General features: G+C 36.7%; 1 protein-coding gene across 2 annotated transcripts in view; it reads right to left on the reverse strand.

Annotated features, from left to right (window-relative positions):
• LOC149793221 (ubiquitin carboxyl-terminal hydrolase 8-like) overlaps positions 1-23,402 on the reverse strand; it is an 89,598-nt gene that overhangs the window by 53,288 nt on the left and 12,908 nt on the right. The window contains exons 5-10 of one of the 2 annotated variants that reach the window (XM_089967189.1): positions 21,864-22,021; positions 16,113-16,281; positions 14,366-14,528; positions 11,308-11,452; positions 4,133-4,796; positions 2,065-2,200 (exon numbers count right to left, since the gene is read on the reverse strand). In XM_089967189.1, the coding sequence (XP_089823315.1) occupies positions 2,065-2,200; positions 4,133-4,796; positions 11,308-11,452; positions 14,366-14,528; positions 16,113-16,281; positions 21,864-22,021 (1,435 nt within the window). Of the gene's footprint in view, positions 1-2,064; positions 2,201-4,132; positions 4,797-11,307; positions 11,453-14,365; positions 14,529-16,112; positions 16,285-21,863; positions 22,022-23,402 lie in introns of both variants that reach the window. The other variant, XM_089967188.1, reaches the window with a different exon arrangement.

Below are 23,402 nucleotides of genomic sequence, written 5' to 3' on the forward strand. Positions count from 1 at the left end.
CTCTCAACTCTAAGTAATTCTTTAAAAAAATAAAATCAACACATCATGTTCACTGAACTTAATCGTTGCCCTTCCTTACTCTTTCTCAAAGAATCTGAATATTCTCTTTTATTCTTCTGTACTATTAAAATTCTTTAAGAGGTTTACTGTCTTTTTTGTCCAGGCATTTGCTAGTTGGACATCGTTTTTACAAAAAAAAAAGCAACTGCTTGAACATGCAGATATTTTGCGTCACAAAATCCAGTTTCAAGCATCTGAGGTACTATAGTAAAGTTAATCTGGTTCACTGACCGATTCCACTGCATCAAATATGAAACCCAGATCTGAATCTAATACAGATGAGCCAGTATCCACATTTTACCGCAAACAATCATATTTCCATAATTTGTGTTTTTATTCTGAACGTCAGTATTTCAAAGGTCATTTCGATAAGACTTACAGTAAAACCCTAAGGGCTGACAGGTCTGTGAATACAGTAGTATTTACCAAACTTCATTGTCTAACTCAAGTGGTGTTTCCTTAATCATGTTAACATTTCTGTCTAAAAAGCTAATGTTCCAAACTGTAAAAATAAAAAAATCTGCAAAAATTTCAATAATACTGTATTAGTCTGAAAATCTAATCAGATCATCTACATAATAACCCTACAATATTTAATTTATCTACCTCAACAGAATTTTGCTTAATCACAATTACAAAGTTTTTGTCAATTTGAAAGAAGTTGATGGCCAAAATGTTTTAAAATGTGTTAATAATTTAATAAAAAAGATCAGTCACCAGAACAATAGTACATCTTGGGACCACAAGGTATCTAAATTTCAAATTTTTGCCTGGTTTGCATCCATTGTTATTTTAGCTATGCTGCTTGCAAGAAAGTCTGCAGAATGGATAGACAAGGGACATTTTGGACAGCACAAAATTTGTATGTTTCAGTTCCTTATCTGTGGAGGTTGGGGATAAACATAAATATGTTTTCAAAGTTTTTATTAAATATAGGAACTTATCAAGAAGATATGTGATTCTCAAAAACGTCAACACGTCACTCAAAATTGCTGACAAAACTGCCACCAGCTGTCTGGTCATGTTGGCAAGGCAGCAGCATCTCATGGTTCAAAACTTTAGATATAGGTAACGTTTTCCTAAAATTTGTGGTTAAACATAGCAACTAATACAGACAATATCTAACAACTGCCAGGACAGACAATTGGGAGATCCATGATCCAATTGAGATGTAAGAAAGAAAAATAGTTTGCGGTTACCAGGTTTTATGATTAAAAGCAACAGGCTCAAAGAAATGTAACTGAATGCAAATATTTAAAGTGCATACTCAAAAAAGAAAAGGTAACTTGGACCTGTTCTTGTCAGTGGTAAGAAGTACTAATATGAGCAAATGTGCCCATTGTGTCTCCAAAACAAAAATTGATTTGCAAAAACATAAGCCTCACAGCAGATAAAAATGTATACCTGCACCAGAGATAAAAAAACCCATCCAATTCCAGCAAATTTTAAAAATGTAGAAAAACTGGCTAAACTGCTCTCAATAGGATTCTTTATTCTATTAAGTGATGAATACGGACAGATTTTCAAGCTGGTTAATGTGGTGGCCATACTGGATTACAGATCAATATCATTCTCATTTAGGACCAACTATACATCATCAGATACCTTTGGGTCAAAACACCATATCAATATCATCATCCAATCATGTGGAATAGCTACAAGAAGAATTTCAGGATGGTAACTGTGGCATCCATAACACATTCTAAAGCAGATGCATTTTCATTCTGGACCAACAAGATCTTGGGATGGTAATCCTCCAGGTAGAAAACCAAACTTGTGCTTAATGGATGGATAGATGATAAATGACAGTTTAACAAGCAATCCATTAAGCTCTTCTGGTCTATGAGCAGTAGAGCTAACAATTAATACAATTCAGGTTTTAAACTAATCATAATTAAGAAACAGTGCTCATATACATAAACTGGAAAATAAGCTATTTATCATTGTCACATCATAAACTATTTGATAAATAGGATCTAAGAAATGTGCTGTGTAACTAATTACCTCTCTTTCAAGTCTCTCAATTTCTCTCTTTTTGTCTTCTTCTTTTTTCTTTCTATCCATTCTCAACCTGTTCACCTCCTCCTGTCTTCTCTTTTTCTCTTCTTCTTCGCTGTTCATCCTTTCCAATTCTTCCCTCCTAAATAAAATGACACATATGAATCTATCATATATAAGGTGGCATTTACTGCTGCATATTTTTCATGGACTTGTAGTAACACTTAATGCATTCTGACAATCGTTTCTACACATTTATTATTTTGTGGAAAATGGAAAAAGTAATGGACATAATGATGCATGTAAATCTATACAATTGACTGAAGAGGCTAGATGCATCAAAATAAGTAAGAACTTTAAGTATATAATAATACCCATTGTAAAGTATGAAAAATCACAGAAACACTCAAAAGCATGTACAGGTAAAGAGAAAACAAAAAACCTGCTTAGTGGATAAAAATTCTACAATAAATGTTAAAATACTCTGATTTAATACAATAATATGAATAATTATTGAGTTCCATTAGCTAAATACTGGGATTTATTTTAGAAAACTACACATCTCTTTGAATGTGGGACACTATACACCTAGCAATAGTCAGAAAGCATACTGAAGCAGGCATTAATATGATAAGATATTTTTGAGTCTCACTCTCTAAATAGTTGCAGTTATAATCTGGAAAAAAGATTCACATCTGGAACAAATTTATTACAGATTAAAAATATGTAATATACTAAATCTAGTATTGCCTTCTTCATTAGGAAATTGTCTCCTATAGTGTTGTTAGGGGGGCAATGCTAAAGCTGTGTATCCCACCATACAACCCATGGAGAACAGTTCTCTCAGGAGAAGGAATAACAGTCCAACATAAAAATGTAAAAACTTAATGTGTGAAGAAGGAGTTACAAAATAGAGCAAGTGTATTGAGAAGTACACTGGATAAATTATCTCCACTTTCCACAAAATGTGTTCCACAGAACACCATGTCTCATGTGAACAGCACCGTCAAGACTAATAGCAGTGAATCTTTTTATGAAGTTGTATAGACATATGGTTCTTCAAAATACAGTGTCTCACTAGTAAATAGTATTTTGATTCATTCTGCACATTCTGATGAGACAGAAGCTATTAAGATATCAGATTATAAACTTTAAAGATACCTTGAATTTCTATCAAAGCTGCTGTTGAATAGCGCTTATATGTAAAACATGTCTTTCAAAAACTTTAACACTTTAAGAGTGGCAATTGCACAGCTGAAATCACTGTAGCCACTAAATATTGAAACCTACTTGTACAGATCATTCACAGATGAGATAAAATGGTATGGTTACTTATCACTTTAGATTCAACTTAAATGAAATGCAGAGTTTTGCAAGCAATAAATGTATTGCATTATCAAAGTATCCAGACAATGACTGGTGACTGGTTTGCATAGTATCAGTCTACTCTCATCTCTGTCCCAGTCTACTCTCATCTTTGTTCCAGTATATTTTCATCTCTGTTCCAGTGTACTCTCACTTCTGTGCCGGTCTACTTTCACCTCTGCCCCAGTCTACTTTCCCCTCTGTCCCAGTCTACTCTCATCTCTGTCCAATCTACTCTCATCTCTGTCCCAGTCTACTCTCACCTCTGCCCCAGTCTACTCTTGTCTTTACCCCAGTCTATGTTCATCTTTATCCCAGTCTACTATCACCTCTGTCCCAGTCTACTCTCACCTCTGTCTCAGACTACTCTTGTCTTTACCCGTCTACGTTCATCTCTATCCCAGTCTACTATCACCTCTGTCCCAGTCTACTCTCATCTCTGTCCCAGTCTACATCTCTGTCCTAGTTTACTCTCATCTCTGTCTGCTCTGAAGCAGACACTTTTAATTTCTTTTTCTGATTCTAACTGATTAAATTCTGTTTTTATTATGAAATAAGTTTTGAAAAAATAATTGTTACTTTTATCTTATAATGCAAGGACCTACACTTGTTTATAATAATAGCCTAGTCTTTGCTTTAGGCATTTTAAATTAAGCTGTAAATGCCTCATTTTCAATGAACAAACTACCCAACTTTCAATAAAACCTACCTGTATTTCTCCTCATCTTCTTTGTGGACTCGATCCAATTCTGATTTTTTAACCTCCTTCTCAATGGTCTCCTGGAGATTCCTTTTCATCCTAAACAGATCTGCTACATCAGTCTGCTGCTTCTTTCTCATTTCCTCAAGAGCTGACAGTTTTCTTTCTTCCTCCTTCATTCTTTCAATCCTGGCTTTATCTTCCAAGATAATTCTCTTATGTTCCATCTCCAATTTTTCTAACTCTTCCTGTTTTTGCTTGCGTAGCTGTTCCAATCTTTGCAAGTCTTTGTCAATGTCCAGTGCCATCTGATTCAATGCTCCTTGATCAATGTTACTGCTAGAATTAGACTCACTCACAGCTGTAGGTTTGCTTGGAATACTTTTCACAGTTTTACTCACAGCAGCTGAATCAATATCTACCTTCTTTTTCACATCACTAGGAAGAGTTTCCTCGAGTGACACCTGTGACACAACCTTTGGCTTTTTAGAACGGTCAATTGTTGGAGTTCTAGTTTTGGTCATTTCATGAGGGGTTCCATTTAGTGTTGGATAGAAATTACTCGCAGGCAATGATGAATCAGGCAAGGAACTCACTGGACTTTGATCGTTTGTTGAACTTGGTGTTGGAGTTATCAAGAAAGCTTGATCAAAATTTGGGTAGTCAAAATCCACTGCAAAGTAGTAATTAAGGCATCAAATTTTAACTTGTAAATCTTTTCTTTTCTCTTCTATTGATATAACCATCAATTGCATATGCAAAAGTCATGTCTACAAAAATAAATAAGATACAAAAGTACTAAACCAATTAGAGAACTATTCATGACAAATTCTGAAATATTCGTTGTGAAGACAATGAGTGAACAGGGATCTGTTTCTTATTTTATAGGATTAGGGCCTACAGAATGAAGGAAAGCAAACTAAAACCACAGACATATTATTACAAATGTATTTTTTCCAGTGTGTAAAACACCCACCCCTCTTCCCACCATTATTTCTTCAAATATCATTACTACCAATTAACCAGTTAGAAGTCATGATGAAAATCTGGGTCATAAGTACTTTGAAATGATATTCTTGCTCTTATTCAAAGTTGTATATCAATTGTATTAACTGAGAAACATTCTTAAAGTAAATGAAGAATCTACAGACTAAAAAGAAAAGCCCAACATTCCTCGCCTCCATGAAATTTAAACATTATACTGAGCCTTGAATACAAGTACAGCAATCCAATTGTTTAATGTTCAATTTGATAATAAAACAATGAAATAAGGAAACTTTTAGGTCTGATAAAAGTCAAAAAATGCTTTTCTTGTATATCAATTGGGAATCCATTCAGAAGAATAATTTATAAACACTCAGACATGCATGGGCAGACACTATCAGTTATGGCATCGTGCTGTTGCATTTGGTAATTTTTTTAAATGGGGCCAAACACTCCATGATAAATATATTTTATATCCAATTTTAGGTTGAAAACCAGACTATTATTTTTTAATCTGATATAATGTAGCAACTAATGCTGAAAATGTTGTCTGGTACTGACAAGATTTCAGTTTGTCTGTGTGCCTATTCACACTTGTATATATGAAAACACTCACAAATTGAGTTGAAAAATAAAACACCCCAAAATTATGTACTTGACATCCATATATATGTGTATGATCCCCCAAATTCATGTATAGCCATAGGTCTCCAGTGATGCACTGAGAGGCATACAGGATAACACAATCCCCTCTTTAATAGATACAGCAGATAAGGCATTATAAACTAAAATTGATATGCACAAGTCTCATCTGACAAATGCCCTTGCCTATTAAGGTTTGTATAGCTATATATCTTGTGTGCAGTTGAGGAGAGAATTGTGAAAAATGCCAAAACTAATCCTTTTAAATTCAATTTACATGAGACACATGCCACCCCTTCATGACTTAGGGACCCATAATTTCATTGTTTCTTTTCTTTTTTGTGGGATGTGAGAACATGGTTCCTTAGTTGGAAGATCATCAGATTAATAATCTTAGGATCACAGATATAATACCTTCTCAATTCCCAAGCCACTGCTTGGGCTGTGTGTCATTGGGGAAGACGCTTACCTTCTTCCTCTGCATGATATAGCCATCAAATCTATGAACTGACTGTAAAAGCCCCACTGATCTACCCTCAACCACTGAGGCATTTTTTGACAGCATTAATTTGTAACCCACCAGTAGAAACTGCAGTATTTTAAAGCAAAAACACTTTGAGAATTATTTTTAAACTTCAAATTCAAACAGTTTGAGTTATTTATCAGAAACATGTAAAACAAATGGAAAGACAGAAATAATGAAATGGTGTGAACAGAATAGACATGAATTAAAGAATGCAAAAGTAAAAAGAAACCTTTTATATATAAAATAAAAGCAAAAGAAAAAAACAATAAAATGAAGAAAAATAAAAGGTTATCGCTGGGCTCAAATTGCAACTGTCCAATGCAAGAGTATCAGAAATAGAACATTCTACCATTATGCCATCATTCTTAGTTTTAAAAAAAGCTAACAATTAACATATAACAAATTAATTAACCTGGCGAGGGACCTTGGAGCAATAGATATAACCAAACCCAATTGGTTTTTCTTTGTTTTATGAAACAAAACAATAGATTTTATACACATCTGTGCACTACAAGAAAACAAACTGTACAATAATCCTTTCTTTCAAAAAATATTTTTTTGAAAATTGCTGCAATCAATAGAGTGTGTTGTAATGTGCTGATAACCTTCTGAGTAGGTCTATTTTAAATCCCATCTATGGATGATAATTTAAAGCTAGGTACTAAAATAATTCATGAAACTGAAACAAATGAACAATGATACTAATGAATATTGTTTTACTGGATTCAGTGCTGATTTCATAACTTTAACGTATGTGCATGCCTCTGTTTGCCTGAATGTCAATTTGAAATCGTAGAAGGTTAGAACATAGGTAATAAATACAAATTAGTATGATCATGCAATTTATAATACACTGAGATTTTATTTCTTACCATTATTCCATTTTAACGGACGATTTTAGTCAAAAATAGTACATATGACTGCCTTTTATTTTTGTTGCTGTGAATATCATTCCTCTATATGTCTCTTCTATATTTAACTGCTTCTTGTCCAAATATTTGGATTATTATTTTTGCTAGAACAATGCTTCAAAATGCAACCAAAAACAGAGATAAAAATACAACTGTCAATACAAATATTAATCAACATTTGAACATCAATTTTGTTTAAAGAAAGCAAATTTTTTTGTAAATTATGCTAATATTCTTAATGTAATATGACTGGGTAAGTATTCTCATGGAAACAGTTTACTTTAAAATTTGCCTTCTCCTTTGAATATGTTCTCCATTCACATTAAGTTAGGAGAATTAATAATAGGAGGGATGCTGAGCATTCGACCTCTACCTCGGGTATCTTTCTAGGGAATGATGGTTGTCACATGTGAATGATTACATTTACTCCTAATTAAAGAAGCAACAAAGCCTGGGTCACTTGACCTGTGATCCTTACCTCTGGTTAAGAAGATAAATACAGAAATCTTCTTATCTACAAAATCTCAATAGTGAATCCAGCAAAGCTAACAGGTTGTGTTGACTGATCTAGTTGGATCTGATGGACGTCTGTGCTTGTGCCAGCAGACCAACCAGATTTAAGGTTTTCCTCTGTGACACTAAATCTTTGATATAAAACACAAGAAGATTGACTATGCATGGCAGCCAACAGCTTCTATTAAATCTTGGATCAAAATGTTACATTACAATGTGAGGCCTGCAGAGATGTCTTGAAGATTCTGAGTTGTAATCTTTGTCAGGTGAATCTGATCTGGTAACATGTCAGAGTATGCCGAGTGTAAACCAAATTCAGCCATGAAGCAAGGGCTTAAGTGATATCCTGTCCCAGCTATCACCATAAGGAAGAGGCATCTGTGTATGCCACGACTTGTCTCTGTGCATTTCAAGTAGTGATCGAGAGTATGAATAGAACCTGCATGTCTGCTGTTCTCCACCCGACTATGGAAGAGAGCTAGCAAGTGATGACTCGTTCGTTACTGATGTCTGGTAACATATTTTTGGCTATGAAGCCTGGATGTGTCAACAGAACCACCAAACCTGCGAATATGAACTAAGAGAGTTCAGGTCAACATAAAAAGCATGCACTTGCTTATTCTGCAAGTGGAAGCTAAACCTATCAGGAAATGTGTCTTGAATGATAGTGACTTTAGCGATGTGTGGGTTATAGGCTCCAATTTATTCAAATCAAGCCAAGTTAAAACCTAGGATCGGTTCCATTTGGAAACAGATTGACCTATTTTGGTCGATTTACACCAAAATGAACTAAAAGATCTAAGTCTTTATTATCCCCAAAATCACGTCTGCCATGACGCCAGAATGTATCCAACATGGAGCAGTATATTTTGATAAGAGATTAGGGCCAACTAATTCTTCTCAAAGAGCCAGAGAAAACAGTCTGCCAGCTGAGCGCTTGAGGCACTTAAAGGGATGATGTTATTGGAATGGCAACAGTACCTGAAAACATGCCACTTTCCCACACAAGCCTTCAGACTGGAGGGCCTTCTTGCTCTTGAGATTATTTCCACAAATGACAGTTTAAATTTTCTCTCTCACAAAACTGTCCTAACAAGAGCAAAGCTTGGAGAACAAGATGGTCCAAGCAGGAATGGAACCCCTGTGACAATGGTTGCCTAAGATTCAGGTTAGATGGAATCTTTCTGGGACAGATCTATTGCCAGATTCAATAGATTGGTGACCCAGGACATGTTGCATCTGACACTGAGTATTAGAATCGTCTTGTAATTCTGACTGCATAACTTCTGGATAATCTTTGGTATCAGGACTGTCAACTGTTAGGCAAATGCTGACAAGCCCTCACAACTGATTGACAGTGCATCCAAGCTTCTGGGTCTGGGACTGGAAAGACAAAGGTTGTTGCTGTTGTTGTTGTGGGAATTAACGCCATATTTCAGCACATGATAGGCTATGCATGGCAGCCAGTGTTAATGGTGGAGGAAGAACCCAGGAAAACCCTGGGAAGAACCACTGATCCACGAGAAGCTACTGGCAAGCCTTCTCACATACCCATGTTAGCCGAATCCTAGACTCAAACCCACACAGAGGTGAGATGGCAGTGATCTGTAACGGAGAGCGCTTTAGACCACTCGTCCACTTGTGGCCCCTAAAGATGGGTAACTTGTTAATTCAACTTGCTGCAAATGGTCGATCATTAGACACCCCCAAAGTGTGCAAATCCTAGTGAAGACTGACTGATGGAGAGACCAGTCCATGTGAAGGACTTGACCTCTTTTGGATAGAATGTCGGCCAAGACACTGAGTCTGCCATGAATGTGTCTGATTTGTATGTTGATAGAGAGATTGTCACACCAATGTAGAAACTGCCGAATCAGAATAAAGAAGTTGGTGATTAGGCATTTCACTGTTTTGATGAGACAGGCCACTACCATAGACTTGTCAGACATAAGGAGAATCATTCTGCCTGAGAACTAATCTTTTCAGAAGTAAAAGATATTAATGACAACCTTTATTTCTAGGATGTTGATGTGTAAAGTCTGTTTCTCTGGCTCTCATGTGCCACTGATGCTAGCGAAGTCTGCAACAGATGGGCGGTGTGCACTGTCATCGGTACATAGTTATTTCCACTTGTGGCTTCTCCAACAGGATTCCCATGGTCAGCTAATCCGGGTTGCACCACTGATGCAGGAGTGATGAAATCTTGGGCGTGACCATGACTGGTTGATTGAGGGGACTTCAAAAGGGGAGCCATTATGCTTGCAATGTCATTCGTAAGGGGTGCATAAAAAAGATGGCTGAGCTGGATCAAGTCTGCTGATCACTAAATAAACCGAGGTGGTACAAAACCTTGCACGCTGAAATCCAAGTCCTGCTGGAAATGGACTCAACAAGCCGGACTGTTCTGAATACAAAAACTCGAAGAAATTGCACTAGATTATGGATTGTTAAAAATTCCATACCCAGATGTACAAAATTCTGGGATGGACAGTGGTCTGACTTTTCTCAGTTCACTGGAAAGCCTAGATGATCTAAACTTGTGATCATTCCTGCCTTGGGGTAGGACAGAACTTGCCATATGTCGGAGGATAAACTGTACAATGTTATCAGTACAACAGTGAAGCTACAAAGTAGAGAGACCTGGTGGTGGCAATGGGAAGTAATGAGCAAGAGTTATTGCCCTTTGTCTATCTGAGACAGCCAAGAAAAGTTAATTGTTGTCATTTAGTAGAGCTGGATTTGTGAGGTAGCAGGCTAATATTCTTAATGTAATGTGATTGGGGAACATATTCAAAGGAGTAACATAAAATGTGTTGTGTTACTGTGAAGTGACACCCTAAAATTGCAAAGAAAAACTGGCAACTGGTCGAAATTATACATTTTGCCTTCAATTTTTTGCTTGTTAGTGATGAGTGCAAATGAGAACATGTAGAAAATTTGAATATGTGTTACATGGTTAAAAAAAGTATCATCTGTCAAAAAAATAAAATGCGTTATCAAATGAACTGCTGCTAATTTCACACTTTTTCATTATATCGTATGTACATATGTTGAAGCTGATATACAGTGGATATGGAAAAACCATAAATACTCTTAGAAACAGTTGAATTTATTGTTAATTTGGGGGCCAAAATCTGCCCTTATCATACCTTGACCTTTCGTGTGCGTGTGATTTAGATTTCTATCATAGCTTTAACAATTTTCCAGCCACATCACTACGATGTCTGCAGTGTGGAAGTTTAAAGTGATGTCTAGCACTGGGGCATCATGCCGCAGACATGTAGCATGATGTCCCACCCAGTCACATTATCCTGGCACCAAGTAGACCAGTCCTAACACTAACCTCTTAATGCTGAGCACCTAGCGAGGCAGCTGTTAGTACCATTTTTATAAAGTCTTTGTTATGAATGACCTTTTGTAAATAGCAGAATATAGTATGAAGCCTCAAGAGAGATATGCTGAAATACAGTTTAAAAATAAAGAAAATATTATTATTATTATTATTATTATTATTATTATCAACTCAATTCTATCACTCGTTAGTTGGCTGCATGGTAGCTCAATAAACCTACAACATATATTCCAACACCACAATGCACTGCACTTACATGATGGCATTGGAGACAAAACAAGTGATGATGAGGGAATGCTGATGGTGGGATTGGTAGATGCCATAGGGTAGTACAGAAGCCACTGTTCATAACCTCCCTGAAGGACCAAGGGTTCACTCCTGATAATCACTATTGAGTCAAACTGAAATTAAAAATCATTTTCTTTACTTAAAAGTTGCTGATTCCTACATAAAGCTCAGTGGCCCCGTAGCAGTCTAAAGTGCTCACCATTATGGATCATTGCCATCTCACCTGTCAGCGTGGGTTCGTGTCTTGGGTTCTGCTAATGTTCTCATGGGTCGGTGGTTCTCTCTGGGGTTTTCCCAGATTTTTCCTCCACCATTTATACTGGCAGCCATGTATAGTCTATACTGTGCTGAAATATGGTGTTAAACCCTACAACAACAACAACAACAACAAAAAGATCAGTATGTTGATTTAAGCCAAAAATATATTTTTTCCTCTTCAAATTGCTAACCAAAATTGTCAGGATGGCAGTTGAACGTCAGTTAGCCACCATTCTAAAGCTGCCTGATTAGCAAGATTAAACAGATATTAACAAAGTTATCTGCAAGGAAAGCCATCCCACTACTGCAGCACCATCCATAATAACCAGCATGTGAATCTTCCTCCAGCCTGTCGGTCTAATGCCAGCCAATTTCATGGTGGACTGGTGCAAATAGTGAGTAGTCAGTCCATGTGGCCAGTTGGATTTTTGTTAAAAATTTCAATTATGGATAGGTGTATGTATATGAAGTGTCAATGATATTCAACAAATTGATACATTTTTAAAAAGTACTCATTGAGCTATGTTGTATGGACAATGGCTGACAGGGTACTTTTTCCCACATTCTTCAATGCTATAACCCATACATAGGGATGGATATTCAACTAGGAGTAACACACAAAAATGTATATATAATGAGTATATATATGCTTTGATGACATTTGTTTTGCAGAGACATTAATGTTTTTCAGGAAGCCAGCAAATGAAACCACATATACACAAAAGAAGTAGAACCAAAACATTTTTTTGTCCTTGGGTCAGTCATCAACAATTGTACCAAACACAGATCAATGTGATCTACTTTTTCATTCTTCAGCTGTAGCTGTAGTATTGTTGTTGTTGTTGTTATGGGTTTAATGCCATTTTTCAGCACATGATAGGCTATACATGGTGGCCACAATATTTGGTAGAGGAAGAATCCATGAAAACCCAAGGAAGAACCACTTTATATCAGTCTATTATCAATACATCATGATTCCATACATAGCATGGTTCTCAATATAACATGGTTCAAAACATATAGCAATCAGCAGTTATGGTTCCCGACTATCACACTGTAATGACAGAGAGCTGTATTTAATATGATTAGACCCAATGTTCTATTTTCTTGATCCCGTTTAGTATTTGTTTACACTTTAGGTGTACAGCAATCAACAAAGAGTACCAAACAGACTGGTTAAATTATATTAGCATTAGATTTTAGAACAACAATTAATATTTAACATGAGTAAATGCATCTACAAGACTGATATAAACATTTGACCAAAGCATGTGACTCCAAGATCAAAGACCATGCTGAGATAAACATTTGACCAAAGCATTCCAGTAAAACATGTGACTCCAAGATCAAAGGCTGAGTAAGCATACTACAGAATGGATTCTCTTTATCAGAGGGTTTAATAAATAAAAGCAAATGAAAAAAGCTATAATCAAAATTTTACTGCAAAGATTCTGACTGACCTTGACCCCAAATCAAAGTGGTGACAGACATGTCACTGAATGATTTGTCCTTAATTAGTAATGACTATGCCAATATGATGAGAAGAATCTATCAAGGTGTTTTCAAAATATTGGCAAATGAAAAGTAAAATATTGAAAATTTTCAAGTGATGTTAACTTTGACCACAAGATAAACGAGACAAATGAGCAAATCATAGAATGAATTGTCTTAGCTTCACAACAATTCATGCCACGTCTGTATAGAATCTATTAAGGGGTTGATGAAATGTATACAAACGAAAAGCTTTAACCAAATCCCATAAATAACTGTTCATGCAAACAAGACTGCTGTCTGAAAGGTGACTGTTATGTGTTGCTTCTAACCATCATGGCCTCAACATAAGGAAAGAAAATGGTACCCTGTCAAAAAATGTCCAAGAGATAATGGTCGAATCAGCATCAGCACTAGTTTTAGATAAAAAAAACGTTTCTTAACCCCCAAAAAGCATATGCTGGTGTTAAAAATTGCTTTCTATTATATGTACATTGCAATCTTTTCAGGTCATAAATCTCTAATGATTTCCAAGGTACTGCATACTTTTTCTAGGTTATGTCATTTGTCTTCCAAGTACTGTTATTCTATGATTGAAATTCTGAAAAAATTTATATTGTTTATTCTTGCAACATATATTCAACCTCCTGCCCCACCCCCCAGCAAACTGAGGGTGCAATGAAACACTCACTAGGTATAATGCAATGTAATATCAATGACACGATAATATGCAATGTCAGAGCAATGACATGATAATATGCAATGTAACGTCAATGACAATATGCAATGTCATACCAAAGATATGATAATTAAATGATTATATCACAGCAATGACATGATAATTAAATGATTATATCACAGCAATGGCATGATAATTAAATGATTATATCACAACAATGACATGATAATCAAATGATTATATCACAACAATGACATGATAATTAAATGATTATATCACAACAATGACATGATAATTAAATGATTATATCACAACAATGACATGGTAATTAAATGATTATATCACAACAATGTCATGATAATTAAATGATTACAGCTGCACATTAAATGCAGATTTTATTATTATAGCAGCAAATATCCTTAAAAGCTGCAGTGATGGCTAGATCAGGATCTGAACTCATGATACTGAATCCCGGTGCCTACCACAAGGTCACACTGTCTCACTAGCAATGAGTGTAACTAACACATACCTATTTACCTACCAACATACCTAACTACCCACCTACAAGCATACATACATACTGAGAGAACCAACTTACTTTAAACAAAGCATCCTTCAAAGTCTTGAGTGGAGTGGCTAAAGTGACTTTGTCTATTGTAGAGTTCCAGTCTAAAATGACAATGTGATCAACATTTCCTCTCTGCTTCCAAAGGGCCTCTGAATCCTTGGGTAGTGACTTCTCTATATATGTGACTGTGGTGCTGTAACATTCAATAGTATACACTATTATGAAAAACAAACATTCCGCTAAATGCATCACTAAACATTGATCAGATACAATAAAATTATTTATCATCATATTTTGCCAGAAAGATTTCCCTGGCACAAGACAATAACTGAGGAGAGTGCCTCTATTTATGATCCCAACAGATAAATTTATTGTTCTCTCTTGAGTGCACTTTTAGGGCAATTATTTTATAGCTCCTGGTTGGTGAGAATGTTTTATTTTTGTTTTTGAAAAAAGGAAAAATCCCACTGAACTCATTTTTGTCTTTAGTTTAAATCAGACTAAACAATGACACAGAGTAAAAGTATGCTGATATTAGTATTACTTCAATGAAAGTACATCAATATAGTCATGTGGACACATTTAATGATCTTTTTAATATTATTGTAAAATTTAATACTAATGTAGATTTACCAAACTTTGTGCATTCCTGATTGCTGAGTAATTTGCACCGTATCCATTTTCATTAAACTTCTAGATGAAAATGTTGTTGTGTTTTGGGTTTAACACCATTACTCAGCACAAGACAGGCTATACATGGCAACCAGTTTAACTGGTGGAGGACGAACCTGGGAAAACCACCAGCCCATGGGAAACTTCTGGCAATCTCACATACACACATTGATCGAGCCCCAGTCTCAAACCAGTGTGGACAAAGGAAGGAAGGTAGTGATCAGTAAAGACAAGTGCTTTAGGCCATGTATCTACCCAGCCCCACCCACCGATGAAACTTAGCAATCACTATGGACTTAGACAAGTGTGTGTGTGTCTGTGTGTGTGTGATTTGGATTTTTAACGACGCTTTAACAATTTTTCAGTCATATCGCTACAATGTCTGCAGTGTGACAGTTTATAGTGATGTCTAGCACTGGGACATCAAGCCATAGACATGTAGCACGATGTCCCACCCAGTCACATTATACTGACACCAGGCCAACCAGTCCTAACACTAACTTCTTAATGCTGAGCCCTAGCGAGGCAGCTGTTAGTACCATTTTTGTAAGTCTTTGGTATGACTCAACCGGGGATCGAACCCACGACCTCCCGCATCTGAGGCGGACGTTCTAACCACTAGGCCACAGGAGCGGTCGGACCTGGACAAAGCAGGATGGGCACTTAAATGGCTCAACAAAAGTGGACATCAGATCTAATCATTATCAGTGCTGGGAACAGTACAATTATTTTACAGTATATAGTGCTTTCATTGTGAGATCATAGTGTGACATTCATACCAGTTTACACTGAATTACATCTCTCGGCTGGCCTCGTCTAAAATTGTTGACATTTTTTTAACAACAATTCTGTCAGATGTATTTCCTGCTGCAAGATATATAATGCTCTCACATGGAATACAGATTTATAAGCAGTAAAATAAACCAAATAATTGACATTTAAAGGTATGTGGTATCATATTCTAAACAAATTACACCCATAACTGAAATGGTCTGTACAAGTTTAACTTATTATTTGGATGACTACAGCTTTATGATCTATCCATTGTAGTTTTCCAGGACAAAATGTAATTTAGACATTTAATATCTCAAAAGTTCTAACTTACCCTGGGGGGATGATATCTGCTGGAACACTAATGCAGGATTTATGACTGATATGGGATTCCTGAAACTTGTCAGAAGGTCGGATGTCTATGATGATGATCTGTGTGTTATCATCGTTCATCAGTGAAAAGAGCTGAGTTGGTGATATGGACCCATCACTGGGTGGGGCTTCTTCTGAAAAGAGTTCAAGAATTGGTATGGATGCCATTTTTTCCAAATCCAAATTGTATCGAATAGTGATTTTGATGAATTCATGTTTACGATCGGGCTATAATTCTTACTTCTTTATAAAATAAACTGGCTTCGCTGAGAAAAGCTTTACTACTTACTCATCCATGGGCCAAATAGATGCAGATTCACTCCTTGAGAATCAATCTATGTGCATTTTCCACCATTAACAAGCATGAATATTCAACACTGCTTAACATCTCACATGCTAGGGGTCATTAGTATTTGGCTGAGTGATGAATCAGTAAGTATACTCTTGGTGGTGATAGGAGGGTATTAAAGTATGTGATTAGATAAGTATTTTCAAAGAAACATAATTAACTTTTTCCTTCAAATAAATTCCCTGATTGCATTAACTTTACGAGAATATGTAAGAGGAGGAAGGAACATTGAGAATCCTACCTAAACCATGACACCATTCGATGGAAGAAAGGCTGGAATTCTTTTTATGAAAGATAACCCATTCTCCTAACTTGGACACAGCATGACTGACAGCCACATAGCCTGTGACAATTATAAGCAGTTAAGTAGAAAATTACTGAACTCTTCTTGCTGACAAAATGAAGGTTGTGCTGACATCACCAAGGTTGGGGGAATAACTGGGCCACAGCCACTGGACCCACCAGGTTCAATTCTTGAAGCAAGGTCCTCGGATAGAAACTCAAGTAGGTTAACTCCATCTGCCAACCAACAGCTTATGTTATATCTCATATTGCAACATTGTTTGTGAAAACAATTGCTCTAATTTCAAGGGCTGAAATCTTCACGAAGTGACTCTCATCTCTTGAAATTCCAGAGTACGCCGAACTTAAGACAACTTTAAGCGGTGAAGCATGACCTTGAGGAATAAGATCTTTTCCAACCTTGACCAGAGGGAAAAGTCATTGTCTTGTTCCCTGAAGTATCTCTGTACATTTTGGGTACTCTCTAACAGCACAGAAAGGATTGTGCAAGGACATTTCTCCTGATGTTCCTATTGAAGAGAGGATTGACTCCAACTGCTCACTAAAGACAACCCGTTCTTGGTGACAAAGCTGGTTGTGTTATCAGGACAACAGAACCATCTGATCTGAACACACTAAAGGCTCGAATTTGTTTGAACCAGGCCATGTCAGGACATACGAGAGATTATATTTCAGGAACAGATGTCAGGACCCATGAGAGATTATGTCAGGAACAAGGTGAAGAACTTTGGTCTTTTCATGTTGAAATTGGATAGAAGCTCTGACATATCTCTTTATCCTGACTGATATCTTGTCTGCCATGATACTGGAATATGTCAGATATCATGGAATCATAGCCTTTGAGGGTCATTGGGTCCTACTTTTCTCCTCATCAAGACTGAATAAAAATTCAGCAAGTTGTGGAATCTAGGCACTCAGAAGGAATAATACTGTTGTCTTTGTACCAGTCACTGAATATATGCCACCTTCCGTCATAGGTCTTCAAAGTGGAGAGCCTTCCTGCTAACAAGATTCTCTCCATGACTGAAAGCTTGAAATTTTTCCTTCACAGGTCACAGATAAGCTTGGAGGATTCAGTCCGGACAGGGGTGGAACACTATTGACTGTGATTTGGCTTCAATTGTAGATTTGTCATCAAATCAAGCAGCTTGTTGACCCAGGAAGTTTCCCATCTAAAAGGGGCGATCAAAATCAGTTTGCAATTCTGACCATCAATTTTTGAAAAAATGTTTATACCAAGACTGTGGGCGGGTAGGCAGGCAGAGACTCACATACCCACCCAAGTGACTGAAAGTTCATCCATGGACCAAGCTGCTGGGTCTAAGACTGGGGCGACAAAGAAGGCCAGGTTTTGGTTCCACATTTTTGTATGAAGGTCGATGATTGGTTGTCCCCAAAGTATGCCAATCCAACGAAAGACTGATTGGGGAATGGACCATTCTGTATGCATGGACTGACCCATTCTTGGCAGAGAATTGTCTAGGAAACTGAGTCTACTGGGAATGTCTGATTTGTATAGTTATGCTCAGTTGGGAGCACCAACACTGGAACTGTCACACCAGAATACACTGGTCAGGTGATTTCATTCCCCCTTGCTTCTAAAAGTAGATCACCACCACTGAGTTGTTTGATAAAATTTCAAAAACATTCTTACAGAGTTGGTCTTTCCAGAAATGGGAGGCATTGGCTATAGCCTTCATTTCAAGGAGGTTATGTGGAGAGACATATCCATCAGTTTACATATTCTGCTGGCAGTCTCAAAGACAAGGAAACAGGTGGGCTCCTGAACTGTACCTACTGACATCTGTACATACTGTAACTCCCAGTTGGGGATTTTCCAAAGGAATCCCTGTCATCAGCCAACCATAGGTGTGCTACTCACTCAGGAATGATATTATCTTGCATGTGATTCATATCTTTTAATCTAGTGGACTGGAAGAGGGGCACCACTGAGTTTGCAATGTCATTTTATAGGACATATGAAAGATGGCTTTGTGGATTCAGATCCACTGCCAATTCGATAATCTAGGAGTTGAAAAAACTCAATCACTGTGAGCCACTTCGTGTTGCAAGTGGACGATTAGAGTTCAATGATACACATCACTCAAATGATTGAGATAAGTTATAAACTCCATACTGAGGTGGACAAAATAATGGGATGGACAGATGCTGGACTTTCCCAGTTAACTAGAAAACTGACAGGATATAAAAGGCACAACAGATCATCTCTGCCCTTGACTAGAATAGAACTTATATATTTCTGGCCGACATTGTCCATGTAGGCTGCTGTTGCTGTGGGTGAAGTCAACAGTGGGATGATAAAGATGCTGAAAGCTGTCTTTGCAAAATAAAGCCCTAGAACAGACTGTGGTAAAAGATCAGAGAAAGGACAATCCACATCCATATCGAAGTCCACAAAGGCCTTGACCTTTTATGTATATATGATAATGGGGGTGGGAGATATTTGGAGGCCAGCAACACCCATTAAGTCTCATCCACTGAGGCCTTGAAGCTAAACTGTCAACTCCATAGTTGGGTTGGAATAGGATAGATGGTTAGGAGGACTACACACTCATTGTGTGGGATATCCTATTCTACTGCTACATCTCTGGTGGAATAAAACACGCTGAGTGGCATGGAAACGGTAATACAGACTTTGTTATAGAAGTCCCAGTACCTACTCATTGGATAGGCCATAAAAAATGGATAGGTTGCATCCTTTGCACACACTTGTGATCCTGATACAGACTGCTGGTTTGCCTGGAGCGTAGACAGTATTGGTGTGGACTGTACTAAGGCTCATATAGACGGCTCTGTTTGAACCAACTGTGCCAAAGAATTAATGATAGGGTCTGATCTTTCATTGAGATCCCCACACAGGTCAAGTATTGGCCATGTAATAGGTGTGGAGAAACTGAGAAACATATGTATTAGTGATAAGCAGACAGATCTATCAATAAGATCCTACTTGAGTTCCGATGATGGCCATACCATATGAATGGAAAGATGGATAGATCTCTCACAAAGATTCCTGGATAGTTCAATACTGTATGGCCCTGTCTGCCTTGCTGAGTTTTCAGACTTGACCAATCAACAGTCAGAAGGAAGAATGTATGGCTGAATGTCTTTGTTGGAATCCAGAATGATATTGGAATGGTGCTATTATCTTCATTGATAGATCTTTAAGTCCTGTACCCTGATTTACATGCCTGAAAGCCATTCAGGGCATGTGGTGGGAACTTATGTCCAGTGGGCTGCCAAGAAAAGGGGATATATTCAGGAATGAGACAGCCCTAAGGACAATGTGAACCACTACATGCAACATTGATACTCCATTGAGGCACATGGTCCGAAATAGCAAAGTTCACAAATGTGACAAATTTACATAAAAACAGGTCAAATGAAAATAAGGTATATGTGCAGTAGTTATTTTAATATGCACAAAATATCCAACTTTGATGATGGCAGCTTGAAATTCAGGAGTATACAGAAGTGGATATTTAGGTCTCTACATGATGTTGATTGACCAACAGTAAAAACTAGTGACATCTGGCATTGTAAAGGGAAGGCAACAGGCAAGGGTTATTGCCCGTTGTCATCTATATAATATAGATGGAAAAGATATTTCTCATCTTTTTGGAGGGCTGGATTCAGGAGACAGCAATCATTCCTAAAGTTAATGTGATCAGAGTTGTTGTTGTTGTAATGGGGTTTAACGCCATTTTTCAGCACATGATAGGCTATACAATTCTGTCAGAGTAAGAGGTAAAATAAATGAACCAGCTGCACAATGAGCAAGGTATGGTATGCACATTATTTTAACTGAGAGTAGCTCAGTAGATGGGCAGAAAGGATGAGTTTATAATCATTACAATTAAATGGTATCATTTCAGTTAATTTGCAGCCTTAGTTTGGACCACTGTAGCATCAAACTTGCCTGTGGTTTTTCTGTAACAGCATAAGAACTAAAGATTAGTAGATAAGTGTATTGAGTACAGAAATGACAGGTATGTGTATCTATCGCAAATGACTTGTTCCTGAGTTGAATGCTTGCACAAATTTTTCCTAAGCTCTTCATACACTATATTCAGCTGCAATTCATTAAGGGCAATAACTCATACAAACCGCAGGAACAAAGTGTTTTGTCAACATACACATCTTTAGTTAATTGTCAGAATATTTTTTGAGTTTCATGGTAATCCATCCAGAACTTAGGACTCTATGAATTCAAGAAATTGTGTATTAAACAGATGGACAGACAGTTGCACATGAGAATTTCTATATACCCCTGGCAGGGGTATAACACCCAAAGTTAACATTAGTGATGCCAAAATGTGACTTCCAAACAACTGGTACAATGACTTCACTGGCTTGTTATACAATGTGGTGTTTCACATAATTATGCACATGAAATTACATACATTTCAAGAGTACATAGACAATTTAAATGGTTAATTAAGACACACCTCCAGCTACAGCTTCCATTTACATGTTGTAATCAAACATATATTAAGACTTTTATTTAATTTAGTCTCAAATGACTGGAGAGCATGCCTTGGATAAGTTTCAGAAAGAAATGTCTTTTCAGTTCTGCTTTTAGAGTCCTACCAAAGTGGTGAAGTTTTAAACTGTGACTAATGAAACATTTTATTATTCTAGTTAGACTGTCACCAGACTAATCAGTTATAACAATATCAAGCAGCATTGTCTCTAGCCCATTTTACGAGGACACTTGGCCTTGCCTTGCCATCACTAGATCAGGTGGCCCCCTGCCCTCTCTAAATGGCATCTTGTCTCCTTGGAGGCTGCCCTGTCCTAAATCTAAAGACATTTAACACACAACACATGAAAATATTCTACATGTATTAACCCACATGTTTCACTTGCAGTTCTAATACTGTCATAAATGCACTAGTACTGTACATGAAAAACGCCCTCTCTTGTACAGAGACAGTGCCCTCATAAGAGAGTTAAGCTCCTTAAATGGCAACCAGCACACACTCTGCCCCAATGTTTGGTTCTGAGAAAATATTTAAATCTGCATACTGTTTACTGGAATACCTTTGACTGTTTTAGCTGAATCGGTTTCCTTGCTTGTTGCAGCCTCTAAACCATCATCCTTTGTTATCTTGACATTATCCTTTTCTGTGGTTTTTTTCTCCAAGGTGTTAAGAGCAGATAATTTTTCCTCTATTGCCTTGTGTTCAAGCTCCTCATATCTGTGTACAAGTAAATAATATTTACATTATTCAGAAACAGATAGTGATGGGAATCAGTCAGAATTCATAATCAATAATCGGTTCCACTTAACCAAATGATAATTGATTATAATCAGTTACTTAGAGCAAATTTTAATTTTTGTTTACTGTACAGTTATATATTTGCTCAATTGTTCAGAATGTTAATAAATGTACTGGAGTAATCTCTTTTAATGATGTATAATTTAGCCTGATAAAAAATTACATTTTTTTTCTATTGTGTTGTGTTATATTTGTATACAACTCTGTCAAATGAATGCGACTTTTTATGGCTGCTAAATCTTATGTAACTGAAATACTGTCGTAATCACCCAAAATTATTTCATTCATATGTGATGTGTCCATACCTTAAAGTAAAGAAGGATATAGCTTTCTTGTTTGTCATTATTTACAAATACTTCAAAGGATTTTACATTTATACTAAAGGAAATCATCAACATGTGTTTAAATTTATTAACACATCATTTCAACAGCTTAATCATGTAATCATGACTGTATGTTCCTAATTACTGTATGAAAGTCTGAACCTACTGAATAGGATATGGTTTTATACTTGTAAGCTGTGAAAGGAATGAATAATTCAGACTGGAAACCCTATTTAGCTTACCATTTACACTGAAGTTTTACTAACCTTTGTGTTTTGCATGCAACTACAAAAAAGTAGTCTCCCTTGACACACAATCAATTATCTTATTGGTTTGCTCAACCAACTGATGATTATAATCAATAATCGGAACAACAATGAAACACTTCTCCGCAGATTACTGCATGGATGTAAAAGTAAAATGAACTGCTATTATAACAAACTAAGAGTGGAAACATTTACTAAAATTACAAATTAGATTTAGTTCTGATTAAACCATGATTTAAAAAAAATACAATTTCTGATGTTCCCACTTATTTAATAACAACAGGTTTCATTGTGGCCGGGAAATACTTCCCCAAACCCAGTAGACTGACCACTACTGAACATATGTCTTGATTTCTCACAAGTTAATGTGCAATACTGCAACCAAAAATGGGAGAATTATAAGCCAATTCCAACAAATTCATGGAGGTTTTCAGACTTTATTCTCTCTTAAAGTAAAGCAGCAGTAACAACTAGGAATAGTTTGTAACACAATCCTGCAAGTTCCTGCCCCCCCACTCCCCCATCCCAATTCAATAAGTGGCCCTCAGGCTGGATGGTAACAGATTAGTAGTCAAAATCAGTTCTTCTTTTTATATGTCCAATAAGTACAAACATACCTGTCTTAAGCAATCGCTACAGGGAAGTGAAAATGATGGCATTTTAAGACAAGCAGTTGATTCATAGAGGTAAAAAAAAACAGGATGTGTAAGG

The sequence above is a fragment of the Sinohyriopsis cumingii genome, chromosome 8, assembly GCF_028554795.1.
Source record: "Sinohyriopsis cumingii isolate HCF-2022 chromosome 8, ASM2855479v2, whole genome shotgun sequence".
Taxonomy (NCBI): Eukaryota; Metazoa; Mollusca; class Bivalvia; order Unionida; family Unionidae; genus Sinohyriopsis; species Sinohyriopsis cumingii.